Raw genomic sequence first — 16,671 nt, forward strand, 5'->3', positions numbered from 1 at the left:
TATTTTTGCATAATGATTATAATAATAACGATTATGCATAATCGTATGCCTCTTTACCAATATTGATTGGTAAAAAAGATTTGTTGAGTCAGTCATTCGAACTCCATATAAATGCTTAAAAATGATGTTATATTGGCAGGAAGAGGCTTCAAAACTATCATCCATCCTTGTAGGTGAAATGGTGGCTATCAAGATAACACTTAAAACAGTCCTAGAAGAGTGTAAGAGATTACAAATCAACAAGTTAAAAATTCTAAGTGACAGTCAGTCTGCTATAGGCATTGTTAATCTTGGATGGGAGAACAAAACGTGCAAATTCTTGTCGTCAGAAATACTGCAACTATGGAAAGATCTTGAAATTACTGGAGTATACATCCACCTTGATTGGACACCTGGACATGCTGGTATCAGTGGGAATTAGACAGCAGACAGACTGGCCAAAGAGGCAGCTATAGAGGCAGAAATCAAGACAGATGATGAGATAGTAACAAGTCTAGAAGATATCTGTCATGCTGCTAGAGAGTCGGTTCGTATAAAATGGCAAAGAAGGTGCATGGGACATAAGTTAGAATGGATGACATTTATATCAATTCAGGCAAGAAGTGAAACCCAAGTACATCAGTTTCCAGGGACTGAAGAATCAGAAAACATTGCTCCAGCTGCAGGGTGGTTATTGCCTTAATGAATATCAAAATAAAGTAGGAAACAAAGACACGTCATTCTGCAGATGTGGAAAACCAGAGACTGTGATACATTTTATATACGAGTGTCCCATATATAAAGCCCTCAAAGAAATGTTAAAGCAGGAGCTATTCCTTAACCTGGGTATCAGAGACTTCAGTGCTGAACTTTATCTTGCAAATACGTACAGCACAGTGGTCCCTCAAGCGCGTGATGGAATGATGCACTGTGGTCTTCCTCCTCCATCAAAGCTGGAAAGTCGCCATATGACCTATAATTGTGTCGGTACAACGTTGAACCCAACAAAATAAATAAAAATTTAAGAGTACATACTAGTGAAGAAAAACGTATGACGTGTACGGTATATACCGGAGAGACAATACGGCATTTAGAAGGCTTTGAGGAAACGAAACCAAAAGTAACAAATTTGTTGATGCCTTTACTATTATCCATTGTCACCCCATTTTGAATAGTGGACTTGATTTGTTACAATAGTTAAAAAAGCTTCCACTTCTCAAGAATTGTCCAAAATTTTACTTTTTGACAAAGTTTGTAATTTGCAAGAAAAGAAAGCAGTTCTCGGACAGGTGTAAATTTCGGATGAAATTTTCCCAATTGATTTTACAGTAAGTTCAACTACTAGTCAACGAGGTAAAACGCTAAATTACAGCTTTTTTGTTTTGGTACAGTGTTTTACTCATCAGAGTAAATATTTTACAGTTCTGCGCATCTAGCTGGCTTTTTGCTATCCTGGTGATGCCACTTCAGTTTTGCTTTGTAGAAAGTTAAATTTACTTACTTGTCATTCTTATGATCATGCTTACATATTGATATTTTTTTAGTCCAATAGAAATCCTAATTTGGCTTCTAGACACACATACTGTCTTATTTCAAATTTGATATGCGCCTACTGCTTAATGATAAATCTTTGAACTTCAAAGACAAATCTTTGGACTTCAAGACAAATAAATTTAACTGTCCATGGCATGTTTAGTTCTTCTGGGCTTATAGGTTAGATACAAGATACAAATTTTATTTTAAAGTCGGTATTACATATATATATAGACAACATTAGCTATGTATAGCTATTGACAGACATTCCTGCATGCATTTCAATTGACTACTGCTGCTTTGATTTTTACTGTGAAAATTATTCTTAGTTTGAAAAATTTCAGTCTGAAATTTTGACCAATGGTTTTCTATGTATTGACATTATTTTCACTCTGATTTCAGAAAATGAATGCAGAATCATTAAAGTTATGTGAGAATCTTGTGCCAGTGGCATATGTACAGCAAGGTGCCCAAGCCAAACAGATTCAGGAAAACAAAATACGCACTTTTCTTCAACATGTAAGATATGTACAAGTTAAATTTAGAGACTTGCCCAGTGCTCCAGATATGCGAAGTAATTGTTTCTGCTCACTAATTATTAGAATATACACAGGGGTGTGGAAATCCCAAAAGTTATTTGCAGCAATATTACCCTGGCCAGGATTTTAAGCTCCAAAAATAGAGGTTAATATCAGTTCATGTTAGTATGTGCTACATGTATACAATAACATACAGGGACATGAAATGGGCCTTTAGGTAGCGAGAAAGACCATTGTTGAACTTAGCAATATTGATCAGTGGTTCAAGGTCACTGTTGCCAAAATTGGAACTTATGTATCTGCTTGGTATACAGTGAAACAAATGAAACTAGTACCAAAGTTGGATTGCTAAGCCATTGTTACAGAAAAAGAGTGTTTGCTCAATGACATGATTCATAAGTAAAGTTACAGTATTTTTTTTTACCCAGAATACAGGGCACAATTGACAGCCCCATTACCCCCTATTAAAAAGTGATATGTTTTCCCCCTACTTTGATAAAAAAATTCCACTAGCTTTTTTTTTACATATCAGTCAAATCTAAATTTGATCATTACTTTGAAATGTGAGACAATGCAATCATTTAATCAGCATTGAACAGTTTTCTTTTATTTTGGTGAGATTTTTCCCAGGCTTTCATTCAGTACAGAAAAAAATTTCCCCTTCTAGGTGCAAAGACTCCCTTCCCCCAAAGGTGCCAAAAAAAAACCCACTGAGTTATGATAAAAAGAATCAAATTAAACAATTCTAAGGAAAGCTTATATTGAGACCAGGATAAAGATTGCTTATGGTGTCATCAGGGTCAAGATCACTGGTTCTAAAAGTGTGGCAAAAATGTTAGCTACTTACTTACAAAAGAGCAATTTAAACTTTATTTACTTTAAATGCACTATGGTGTGATTTTTGTAAAACAAAATCCATATTTCTTTTTGATACCACACAGAGAAAGCTGCCTGATGTTGGATGGGATGAACAAACTATAGAGATGATTCTTCAAGAGTTCTCTACCATGGACAGTAACAACTTTCCTGGAAACAGTGGTGTCGGTGAGAGGGAAGGAAGGATTCTCTCAGATATGGTTGCTAGGAGACATTTCAGGTAAAGTAGAGTTTTTTCTCAGATTTTGATTTCAGCTTTAAAGATACATAAGGCCCAAATTCATATTTGAATATATGAACAATTAGATCATCATATCCGTGCAAACATAAAATAAACCTGTTTGAACAGTATTTTGAGTTAGCTTTGACCCTTACCCTGCTGAATTTCTATAATGAACTTGTCCATCTTTCAGTTTGGACAGTATCATGAATTGTTAAAAGGGGTGCATTCCAAAAAGATACTGACTTAATGGAGAACAGCGCAGGTCATGATTGGACTGCACAGATATGCAGGCTGGTCATGATCTGCACAGGTTGCAAAGGCAGAATCCACTGGTCCAGCATGATCAGTCAAATGGAGGCAGTATTTACCTAGGCAATAAATAATGGCATTTAATGAAGGAGATGCAGAGATCTATTTATATATGTTACATACCAGAAGGGGCCTCATTGGCTGAGTGGTTAAGGTTGCTGACTGAATCACTTGCTCATCACATATGTGGTTTTGAAACCTCACTTGGATTGTGGAACTCTTCATGTGAGGAATCCATACAGCTGGCTAACAGAAGATGGATGGTTCTTCCCAGGTGCCTGCTCTTACCTGGTACAATGCCTGGAGGGTTATATGACCTACATTGCGCTGGTGTGATTCTAAATCTCCACAAATATATACCAAAGGAAACAGAAATGTTGAATATGACCTTTCTTAATTTTAGCGTGAAAGGTAACAGTTTTGACTAATGGAAAATAGTTAATTTATAGGTGGTATGTAATATTTTGTGTTGCAGACTAGCTCATGGTATTGGACGATCTGGAGACATTGCAGCTATTCAACCTAAAGCAGCAGGTTCAAGCCTACTAATGAAACTGTCAAACAGTCTTGCCCTGGATGCTATAAAGATCTCAGGTTTGTTTTTGTATACCCAGTACACAGTCACTGAGATTTGATTGTTGTCTGTCATGTAAAAGGTCTTCTCAAGATAAGATGTTGTGATAAGATGTTGTGCACTTGAGATAAGATGTGACGCACATGAGATAAGATGTCGAGCACTCGAGATAAGATGTTGTGCGCTTGAGAAAAGATGTCATGCACTTGAGATAAGATGTGCGCTCGAGATAAGATGTCGTGCGCACGAGGTAAGATGTCGTGTGCACGAGATAATTTCATCTTAAAAAATTAAATGCATATCCTGTACATACCACTGTACACAATACCTGGTTTTATACTAAGATTTACTGGTTTTCTTTTTCATTTTAGCCTTGCTGCTGTCTTATTAACGGTTACTCGAAATAGTGACTGGGAGAGATTTATTATTGCAAGAGGCTTATAATTATAATAACTACAAGGCAAATACTGTAATTAAAAGACTGTGTTACTTGAAATCATTTAACCTTTAGCCTGCTTGCGGCAAGTGATTCTGCCTTTGCGACCAATGCAGACCAAGATCAGCCTGCATGTCCGTGCAGACTGATCATGATCTGCACTGTTTGCTATTCCCCCTTTGAATAACAAATGGTACTGCTCAAACTGAATGATAGACCATTCCATTTTAGAAATTCAGCAGAGTAAAGGTTAAATGGTGGATGTTAAGAAAGTTTGTTTTTGAAAAATAGTTTTATAATTATGTATTAAAGTAATTAATGAGAGATATTAATATTACAGCTGCTAATATGCTTACAAATGAAAATTATATTCCTTCAAGAAACACGCACATTTTATTAAGTACATGTATCACTATTATTGCCGATTACCAGATATCTACTCTTCTGAAATTTTTGGCAAAGGTTATACATTTACTTATTGCGGACTGAATATATATTGAAGAAAAGGTAGGCTGCATAGGATTATTGAAACAAAAGGAAAAGGTCATTTTGAGCTAGATTATACATTACTAAGTTTTGAATTCCACATCATATTATGCATAATTCTAACGCAACCCGATTTGTTTTCCCATTAAACAAAAGAAGACTGAAAATTGTGTGTTATTATGCAACAGTTCGCTGTTTGTACATCAATTATTATGTCATAGCGTCAATGTCATAGCAGTGTGCTGGAAAAGAAAACACACACATAAAAAAGGAAAATATTTGGTGGATGTTGTCAAGGATGTACATAATAATCCTTAATAATGTATTAGAATTGGAATGATATATCTCAAACAGTGATTTGCTCTAGAATAAAATCATCGTTTGTCATTCAGATGCGCATTATTTACTCAAGCTGTGCTTTCGTGATATAATTCCTTTGCATCTAAACTCTAAACAGTGACTATTCAACAACAAGACACTGTTTTGGATATATTATTTCTTAATTAAAATGATTTAATTATTTACACCTCTGAATACTGCACATAATAACATCCTGTTTTTAATAAAATGAGTATTGATAAAATATTTAATTGATTTCCTAAATTTTACCTTTGGACAGTAACACTAGGACTTCAAGGTTATATAATCTCATACTGTTCGATCTTAACTACAAGAATGATATTTCAGGTGTACAGTCTGCTACTAGTTGTTTTGTGGTTCCCATGGCAACAGGGATGAGCCTGATGTTATGTATGCTGACAATAAAATCAAAGCGTCCGGGAGCAAAGTATGTCCTGTGGCCAAGAATAGATCAAAAGTCTTGCATCAAAAGTATGATTACCGCAGGTACTGTTAACCTTTGTGTTTAATCTTTTATATCCCATTATAATGTAGAATATTTGTGCTTTAATATGCATCTATTTTATTTTCAGCTTTTTTGAAATACAAGTTCTATAATAGGTTAGTCCACAGAATGAATGATATAACATCACCATCAAAAGAACTCCTTGTTTATATTTAAGGGTTGTATAAAGTATTCTCAGTCTCACTAAAGTACATCTCCAATTAACGCTACGCTTTGGATCTGCACATTTTTCTCACCCTTTGACATTCAATGCTATTTTGATGGTTCAGCCAAATGCTTGTTGAAACGAGTCGTCTGATTGGTTCAAATAAAAACAGATTTGCAAAAAAAAAAATAGTAATATCGGAAATCCAAATATACAGAAAGATGAATGTGAATGGGTAGTCCTCAGATCTTCGTTTAGAAGATCAAGTACTTTAGTCAGATTGAAAGTATTCTATAGGGTAAGGGTAATAAATTTTGTATAAAGTATGAGGGAGAAAAATGTTTATCTGTCATAAAGTTTTGAGTTAGTTTTCTGCCCATTCAAAATGATTGGACATACAGATTTGCACTTTTCCAGTTGTTCATACAATTCACAAAACTTTTGTTAAACTGCCAAGGTATTGGTTACAAATTTCATAAATGATCACTTGTTTATGATATAAAGATTGATTTTTTTAAAGCACAAATCTGTAGAAGAGGTGGTATATTTTTTTGCTCATGTGCATGTCTGTAGGTTGGTCCTTTGGTCCGTTGGTAGACCATTTGGCCTTTGGCTTAAGATGGTCAAACTCCATAGGATGATTGCAGCTGGTCAGTAAATGACCCTTATTCTTTGAGTATAAGATATCAAGGTCACAATGACCTTGAGACTGGAAACTGTTTCCAATGTATAACTTTAGGATGCTTTGACTTATAACTATCAAACGTCTTAGGATAATAGTGTATGGTCTGTAAATGATCCCTATTGATTTGGGGTTCAGTAGGTCAAGGTCACAGAGGTCTTGGGACTGAAAACCATTTCCAGCCAGTTGCTGGAAAACCCTTGCACATACGGCCTATAAACCTCGTTGTACAATTGCTGATTTTTCAGTTTATAGTGAGATTGTTCCTAATTGGCATATTTTAGTTTTGAATAGAATGTGTAGGATATCTTGAAATTTATTTCATCATGTTCATCATTCAGGGTTTGAACCTGTGGTGATTGAGAATCGTTTGGAAGGGGATGAGTTGCGGACAGACATTGAGGCCATAGAGAGCAAAATAAATGAGTTGGGAGCAGAGAATATAGTATGTGTGATGACTACAACTAGTTGTTTCGCTCCTCGTGCACCTGACAGGTATATCACAAGACATTTCAATTATTAATATGTGGCATTCTAAATGGGAAGAGATAGGATATAAATAAAATTTCACGTTTCTATTTAAATGGCATTAACATTAGTCTGTTTGGCTCCCAGAGACATGTTGAATTTTTTATTTTTTGTCTGTTTGACTGTCACAAAAGTGTGTCTTGTGACTTCTTCTTGAGAAGTGCTGATTGAACTTCAGTAAAACTTGGTAGACAGGATTAGTGCCAGCTTAGTTGTCAAAAATACTGGTGATTTCCAGTGGAATGAGTTATTGTTCATTAGTTCTTTAATAGATATAGCTTGTTCAGAAGTCTGTGATTACTTGATGACCCCAGTTGACTAAAACATGTTTCTTATCAATAACTAGGGAACTCTTGGGCCTACAGTGTTCAAACTTCATAGAATGATTGCCTATGGTCACTAAAATTAATTTGGTGATCAGTATGTCATAGGTCAAGGTCACGGTGAAATCAATACTGAAAATTGTTTCTGGTCAGTGACTAGATATTGCTTCGGCCAAGGACTGTACAACACCATTGGATGTTTGCTTATGGTCAGAAGATGACCCCAAGTGTTTTGGTTTTAGGGTCTTTAGGTCAAAGGTCAAGTTCACAGTATAATTGAGACTGAAAATAACACACCCAGATACCTCCAATAAACCATTGTGGTGGTCATTTGTGATTGACAAATAGCTCTTGTAACATCATTTACTGTTCTTACTGACGCAAGACTTTATAAATTATTTTCAGACTGGAAGAAGTTGCTACTGTCTGTAAAAAGTTTGAGATTCCCCATTTAGTCAACAATGCCTATGGTTTACAGTCTTCAAAGTGCACCCACCTGTTACAACAGGTAAGCTGTGAATAATGGGACAGTAGGGAAAGGCATGTTTTCTAATTAATTTTTTCTGTCATTTATGAAATAGAACAAACACAGTTTAGTATCAGAGGCATACAGTGTATATGTAAACTGATTGCAGAATTTATCTTATTTTGGAGATTAATATACACTGCAAATATAAGAATCAGAAATAATACTACAGTGGTTTTTATAGCCAGATTGTCGGCTTAAGCACAGGTTTAACAGTATAAACTAGAATATGGCTCTATTTGGAAGCTTGTGTAAGTGGATAAAGACAGGGCCTCACTCAAAAAATAAAAAATACTTGCACTTTTTGTCAGATGCCCATAAATTTGTTAGAGTGCCATGAAAGGAAACAGTTGTTTTTCCTCAAACATTTAAAGATATAACAGTAAAAGGGAACAGTCTAGTTGAAATCAGTATCATTTTTCATAATTTTCTGTTAAGAGTATTTCCAAAGTGGCCAACTTGCAAGGTGTCAAATCTTGAGAAGATCAAACCAATCAAATGTATGCTCAAAATATTCTGGAATGAATCACACAAATTGTAGAAACTAAAGTTATAATTGTGTAACTGAATAAGTATGAACCAGTGTTGGGACAGTTGGAGGTAGAAATGTCTTTTTGATTTTAAACAGTAACTATCTCGTAAAAAAGCTTGTAGTGACAATGTTATGATTAGAAAATAAAAACTGTCAGATACAATATATTTGGTTTACCTATAGACCACACTTTCAACTTGATAATAAATTAGTTTGAACTTTCCTATAAGAACAAAAGCCGGTGTTGATTTTGTACAGTGGTTTTTAGTTCATATTCTTCTGTTTAAATTTCTGTCAAGAAAAAATTTGATGAAAACTGCAAATAAAAGTTATTACAAGCTGAAATTTCTTGCACTCACAAAAAATTTCCTAGTACGAAAATACTTCAATTCAAGCTTTGCAATGACTGTTTTACAGTTTCAACAAATATTGTTCACTATAGGAAGACTGCACTTTAAATATTTCATCTTAAGGCATATTTTGATCCATTTTTGTAACATATTAAAGAATAGTTGTACATTAGACTTATTATTGTAGGCAGCAAGAGTTGGGAGAGTTGATGTGTTTGTACAGAGTTTAGACAAAAACTTTATGGTACCAGTGGGAGGCAGTATAATCGCTGGGTTTGATGAACAGTTTATACAGCAAATAAGTAAAAATTACCCAGGTCAGTGATAAAATTAGCTTGTTGAACATCTGGTCATTGATGAATGCAAGTAATTTACTGTAAAATCATTAAATTTTGCAGGCACTAAATTTCTTGGTTTTGGTCAAGTCAAAATGGCTACTTCTTTGGATTCGCTTGTTGATTTACTAAAACATGAAATCCACAAAAATTGTTCCCCATTGAATATTATTGATTTTGCAGTATTGTATTAAAGAAATAATGTATAGAAAAATCGTGTTTTAACATTATTAATACACGAAAGAGGTTATACGTCCACTGAATAATTTCCCAATGGCGTAGCCTGAGTGAATTATTCTGATGCCGTATAACCAATTTTGAGTAAATTAATTGAAGTAAAACAGATTTTGCAATACATTATTTTGGTTATGCCCTTTATCTAAAAGAGAAGATAAAATATAGTAGCACTCATTCTTGGCCGCAACAAAAGGATTGACGTCATTGCCCATTAACGTGATGTCGTTTTAGCGTTAGTATGCTTTTACAGAAACAAGCATATATTAGAATTTTCATTTTTACCCGTTTATTCAATGTGAGGTCATCTGGTTCATGAAACAATATAATGACTGATCCCCCTGTTGGTAAATGGTTATAAATTTGGTTTATTCGCATGTTTTTTTTCCATGACACAATCCTGATAAATATTACTTATAAATAACATATCCCACACAGTAATTTGTCATTGAATAAAATCTTACGTTTGGAGTTCAGATGCAGAGGAATTATATCATGAGAGTTCAAGCCTGAATAATAAAATAACCTTTAGCCTGCTGGCAGCAAGTGGTTTTGCCTTTGCGACCAGTGCAGACCAAGATCAGCCTGTACATCCTTGCAGTCTGATCATGGTCTGCACTGTTCGCTATTCAGTAAGCAAATTTTCAATGAACACCCCTTTGATAAACAGGTGTTACTGCCCAAACTGAATGATGGACAAGTTCATTATAGAAACTTAGCAGGGTAAAGGTTAAAATTTGTGGGCATTAAAATGCTGGACATGATTGATTCTGCCTTTGCAACCAGTGTAGATCATGATCAGCCTGCACATCCATGCAGTCTGATCATGATCTGCACTGTTCGCCATTCAGTCATTATCTTTTTGGTAGGCACCCTTTTAACAGTTAATGGCACAGTCCAAATTGAATGATCGTCAAGTTCATTATAGAAATTTAGCAGGGTAAGGGATAATACTACTTGAACAAGTCATAACAAACAAACTTGTGACTTGTATTGTAGGTAGAGCATCAGCAAGTCCCAGCCTGGATTTGTTCATTACTCTGTTGTCATTGGGACGTGAAGGATATAAACAATTGCTGAAGGACAGAAAAGATATGTACAGTTACCTACAAGAGAAGTTAAAACAGTGTGCTGAGAATAATGGAGAAAGACTGCTTGATATAAAACATAACCCTATATCACTAGGTATGTAAAATCTATATTCATCACACATTTGACTTTGAAGGAGGGAGAGAAAGCCATGTAATATTTTTAGTGTCAGTACTTTTACATTATTGCAATTACATTACATTTGATTTTGATGTCTTTTCATGTATAGTAGATGTCGGTCATGTTAACTTTGTCTGTAATAGGTTAAAAAAGAAGGAATTTTGATTTTGCATTGCAAAAAGTTTACATGTGATAAAAAGAATACATTTGTATCTTTCCACAATGATTTTATTAAACTAGTTGAATAAGAGTTATAAAAGTCTTGGCACAGTCTTGTATTTTATTCTTTATTCCACTTGTTTTATAATTTCAGAGTTTGAAAGACAGTCCTGTAAAATCCCCAATTTAATATAGATGGTAGTTATTGTCAGCTGGTGTCTGCTAATCAATTCTCAACTGTTTGACAGTTTGAAACATTACCCACAACCATTTGATCCATTATTATGTCTCCCATATGTAGCGTTGGGGACATATTGATTTAGTGTTGTCCATCTGTCTGTATGCCACAAAGTTTGTGTAAGCAAATTCCTCTGACTTCACTGGATGGATTTACACCAAACTTCACAAGGATGCTTATTGACAAGCCTGGTTGTGCACTTTGTTGGCGTTTTCTAGTTGGATGATTTTCAGTGGAGTTATTGTCCTTCATTTATCAAATTTTATGATTTTTTGGCCACCTCTTATTTAATTGGGTGGATTTTCAGCAAACCTTTTTACAAGTGATCAGTGCTATGCCTCATTATGCTGTTGTTGGCATTTTCTGGTTTGGTGATTTCCAGCAGAGTTTTGGCCCATGATTCTGTTTTGGCCACTTCTCTTATATTATTGGGCAGATTTCCACCAAACCTTACAGGAGTTATCAGTGCCAAGCCTAGTTATACATATATTATGTTCAAACATTTTCAACATAGTTATTGCCCTTATTGTTGAATTATGCATTGTCCAGCAACTGCTCCAATGCACCAAACTTGCATAAAAGTGATAAAAGTGCCAAGCCTAGTTGGGCATGTTGTGGGCATGTTCCAGTTTGATGCTTTTCAGCAGAATTATGGCCCCTGATTTGTCAAATATTATTTTTTAGCCTTTTCTCTTTTATGATAGGGCGGATTTCCAATAAACCTTACAGGAGTGATCAATGCCAAGTTTTATCATGCATATAATTGGCATGTTCTGGTTTGGTTATTTTCAGGGGAGTTAAGGCCCTTTTATATATCAAATTTTATGATATTTTGGCATCTTCTCTTATACCATTGAGCAGATTTCCACCATACCTTTACGGAGTGCTAAGCTAAGTTATGTATATCATCAACATGTTCTGATTCATTGATTTTCAGCAGAGTCAAGACCCTTAATTTGTTGTATGTTACAGTGTTTATACTACTTGCATTTTACAGTTAGGCTGAATTTCACCAAAAACATCACAAGTGATTTGTGTGAAGCATAGTTTTGCATATTATCATCATGTTCTGATTAAATGATTTTGAACAGAGTCATAATCCTTGCTTTGTCAAATTCTTTGATCTCTGTGACTTATCCTGTACCACTGGCTGGAATTCCACCAAACTTCAAAGGAGTTACCACTGCCAAGCCTAGTTGTGTATATCTTTGGAATGTTATGGTTCTTTGGTTTTCCCTGTAGTTATGGCTCTTAAGTGTAAGTGATGGGAGACATAAATTGTTCATGTAATATAATCTCTAGTTACATTTATTTTAATGTATTTGTTGTTTCAATGTTTCTGTTTGCTCTTGACTGGATGGTACCAAAAGCTTCACTTGAACGTTTTTTATGGCACACATTGCAGCATTTTCAGATAAACATGACACCAAACAGCAAAGTCTGTATAGTTCTGGAAATATTTACTGGCCTTGTAGGAAGAAAATGTTTGCTTTTTTGTGGAGGTAGTACAGACCAAAAGATGTCCAGGTCTTACCATTTTATCAGGATGCTGGCTACCTGTGACTTTCTTGCGTAGTAAACAACCAATGCTTTGAATGGTCCGAATAGATAATATAAAGAGATTAGTTAGGGATCGCATGAATTGTTCCAGCATGTACAGTGCTGGAATCATCAATAACTGAGCAAGCAGTGTGTCACTTTGTATTGTAGCATGTGTGCAGTAATGTTTGTCCAACTCTTCAGTTACTGAAATTCAAACTTCCATCGAAATTTCACAGATCATGAAGTGTTAACTGACCACATTTTAGTCTGTATTACAAATGTTTTTCTGTTGTTGTTCTTTTTTCTAGATATATAAATCTAACATGACAAATCATTTATTGCAGCTATGAGTTTACCGGAGCTCGAGGATAAGCCTGCAACTGAAATAGGCTCAATGTTGTTTACAAGATTTGTGTCTGGTGCTAGGTAGGTTCTTTTATTTGAGGGGGATTCATTATTACAAAAGATTTCCTTGAATTGCACTGAATTTACCAAGTTTTTCTCACTTTTAGCTGTTCAAAAATATCATGAATTTTTAATCGAAAATATGAATATACTGTTGAGGTCTTACAGCCCCCACAAATTTAACCATCATGGGATCCATCTTGTCTAGTTGTGTAATGTTTTACAGCTTACTGAACACTAATAGATTTCATTGTTGGTGTCATAATTTTTGACATTTTGGTAAAAATATGAGAGAGACAGTTGTATTTGATGAAGTAAAACTAAATTTTAGTACGACTAGTAATACCAGGTCACAACAATATGCTTTTGATGTGATTTTGTGTTATAAAGCAAAAATGACAGGAAGTATCTCTTACAAGATATAATGACCCTACTTTTCTCTTCATTATGCCCCACTTCCAAGAAGGAGGGGTGTATTGTTTTGCTGACGTCTGTCGGTCAGTCTGTCAGTTGGTCGGTCCGTAGACCAATCGGTTTCCGTATGATAACTCAAGAACACTTAGGCCTAGGATCATGAAAGTTAACTAGAGAATGCTTTGGTCTAAGATCACATTTGAGGTCACTTATGACTGGTAAATGACCCATAATTATTGATATGAGGTCAGTATGTCAAACATTCAATGCACAGTGGCCTTAAGCAGTTACTGAATGCATCAAGGGGGGGGGGGGGGCATTTTGTGTTATACGAGCTCTTGTTTTATATAAAGTTTATGATCATTTTTTTTAAATGGTGTAAGGAGTTGTACCCTGAAATGGGTCTAACTATACTTGAAAGTTTTGTGAGCATTGGTGCATTTTATATAAAAAGTATAGTTTAATATTAATTTAGTGCTGTTGAGCCTTATGTATGAAAACTGACTGGAACCAAATAAAAGGGTTGGGGAAATGCAGTGCAATTGCAAGTGAGGATACTGAATTTTGATCTTTCATTTACACATACATTCTTGCATGTACAGCAAATCATTTAATTCCATGGGGATTTGGGCCAAGACGGCTATGTTGTGGGAATATGAATTCATGTATTTCAATTCTTAAACATAAAATGAATTGAAATTTTACTTATTCATGGGTTTTGATGTTGTCAATTTACTCTACCACGAAATCTACGAAAATTATTTACCTACGAATATCAAAGATTTCAAATTACACAAGTAGTGTTTATACTGTAAACTTTATTAAATTTCCAGGGTGGTTGCTCGCACAGGGAAAGAAACTTCTGTCAGCGGACTTACGTTCCTCAACTTTGGTTCTCACTATGACAACTTCCCGTGTTCATATCTGACGGCAGCAGCTGCTGTCGGAATGACCAAAGCAGATGTTGACACTTTCATATCTAGACTGGACCAAGTGTTAAAGAAGTTTAAAAAGACTAAAACTGTGTCAGAAAATACAGAAGCAGCCTGAAAAATTATAGCAATAATTCTTTTGTGGAGGAAATCTCTAAGCCACGTGGCTCCACTATCACTCAAGCAGAGAATTGGCTCTAAGAAAACTTTTAAAAGGCTTGGTTTATTGTCTCAGTCATTTGTGAAGAAAAAATCTTGTCTGAAATTTTAAGACAAGAAAATTCTTGAAAGTGCTTGTAGCAGAACCATCCCATGTACATTTAATTCATTCCAGTGTAGTCCAAGAAAATATCTGTATGTCATTTATAATTTATTAAATGATATGTTCATATTTTGTTAATCAAAGATGTGTTCAGATGAATTAAACCCTTATCATGCTGGCTACGATTGATTCTGCCATTGTGACATCTGTGCAGTCTGATCATGATCTGCACTGTTCGCCATTCAGTCAGTATCTTTTTGGAAAGCACCCCTTTTAATAGTTAATGATACTGTCCAAATTGAAAGATGGACAAGTTCATAATAGAAATTTAGCAGGGTAAGGGTCAATGGACATTACCATTATCTCAGTAATCAATTAAGGTAGTATAGTAGTCGCAACTTGACCGGGATGGTTGATCTTCGGCTGATTATTCATATAGATTATTTCATTGTAGAAATTTGGTGTGCATAGGGTAGCCGTGTATTTAAATTTATGAATGCAATGAGACGAAGCGTTTTACGTACACACCTTTTCAATAATAGGTTGTGCCTCATTATGTATTATAATACAAAGGTCAACCATCGTGGTCAAGTTGCGTTCACTATATTTGTGATGTCAACATTCTTGAAGCGAAGCAGTGGTCTACTAGTTAACCCTTACCCTGCTAAATTTCTATAATGAACTTGTCTATCAATTTGGACAGTACCATTAACTGTTAAAAGGGGTGCTTACCAAAAATATACTGGCTGAATAGCGAACAGTGCAGGTCATGATCAGACTGTATGTATGTGTAGGCTGATCATGATCTACACTGGTCGCAAAGGCAGAATTAATCGGGTACAGCAGTGGTCTACTGGTTAAGATGTCAGTCACTCAACCAGGGCTTCTAGGTTTGTCAGTCCCTCTTGGGTCACAATCATACATTCATATATGACATAAATACTGGAATGTGGTTCAAATAAACTTTATGCTTTCATGACAATATAAACTTAACCGGAATCATCTTGTATATCAAAGTATTATTTCTGATTTCAATGCAAGGTACTATAATGCAGAATTCTAGCAATGCAATGAATGTTAACATCTTATTAATCAAGGTTGTGTCTCTAATGTTATTTCTATCTCTTTAATCTAGTAGTACTTTTTGTAGCAATGCTTTGTGACGAATTTAACCAACGTTATCTGATTTATCAAGGTTGTGTATCTGATGTTAACGTATTATTCTTGATTAAGGTTATATTTCTGTTGTTAATGCAAGGCATTAAGTCACCATAATAGCAATGCCATGTTGTTAACATTATCATGTTATTCAAGGCAATATCTTTGATGGTAACATTGTCTTGTTGGTCAAGGTTGTATCTCTGATGGTAACATTATCTTGTTAATCAAGGTTGTATCTCTGATAGTAACATTATCTTGTTGGTCAAGGTAATATACCTTAAGTTAACATCAATCTTGTTAATCAAGGTTGTATCCCAGAAGTTATTGTTATTCAGCATTGTACCAGTGCATGGTTCTAGTCCAAGATTTAATTTGTTTTAGATTATGCATTTTTGTAGTAAAACTACGAACTTAATACTGGCTTAGATCTTATTTACAATTAATATATTCATAAAAAAGTTACTTTTTTCTAGTAAAATATGATTCAAGCTTTACGCTTTTTTTTCTGATATTAAAACCGAGATACAAGATGGTCTCAGAATGCAGGCTTACCATCGGTCAGTTTCCATGCTGTGGTCAATTTTTTGTTGCGTTTAACGTTGCACTCAGTTATAGGTCATATGGCGACTTCCAGCTTTGATGGTGGAGGAAGACCCCAGGTGCCTCTCCGTGAATTATTTCATTACGGGTGGGCACCTGGGTAGAACCACGGACCTTCTATAAGCCAGCTGGATAGCTTCCTCACATGAAGAAATCAACTACTCAAGCGAGGCTCCAACCCACGTAGATGAGGAGCAAGTGATTTGAAGTCAAAGACCTTAACCACTCGGCCATGGAGGCCCCACCATGCTGTGGTCAAATCTGATCATATATT

At 35.1% G+C, this 16,671-nt stretch overlaps 1 protein-coding gene across 3 annotated transcripts; it reads left to right on the plus strand.

Moving 5' to 3' along the window:
- Window positions 1-1,057: 1,057 nt before the first annotated feature.
- LOC123547356 (O-phosphoseryl-tRNA(Sec) selenium transferase-like) lies at window positions 1,058-16,291 on the plus strand. 3 transcript variants are annotated; one of them, XR_008372461.1, is made up of 12 exons: window positions 1,069-1,307; window positions 1,915-2,031; window positions 2,993-3,147; window positions 3,935-4,053; window positions 5,643-5,801; window positions 6,989-7,142; window positions 7,904-8,006; window positions 9,094-9,223; window positions 10,475-10,660; window positions 12,968-13,049; window positions 14,276-16,026; window positions 16,104-16,291. XR_008372461.1 is itself a non-coding variant. In XM_045334385.2 (11 exons), exons 2-11 carry the CDS (start codon window positions 1,918-1,920, stop codon window positions 14,490-14,492), a joined length of 1,419 nt encoding a protein of 472 aa, XP_045190320.2. In that variant the 5' UTR covers window positions 1,058-1,099; window positions 1,915-1,917; the 3' UTR covers window positions 14,493-16,291. The 3 variants fall into 3 exon arrangements, 2 of the variants coding, with proteins under 2 accessions (XP_045190320.2, XP_045190319.2); XM_045334385.2 differs by having other exon boundaries at window positions 1,058-1,099; window positions 14,276-16,291; XM_045334384.2 differs by having other exon boundaries at window positions 14,276-16,291.
- Window positions 16,292-16,671: the final 380 nt, after the last annotated feature.

Source organism: Mercenaria mercenaria, chromosome 9, assembly GCF_021730395.1.
Source record: "Mercenaria mercenaria strain notata chromosome 9, MADL_Memer_1, whole genome shotgun sequence".
NCBI lineage: Eukaryota > Metazoa > Mollusca > Bivalvia > Venerida > Veneridae > Mercenaria > Mercenaria mercenaria.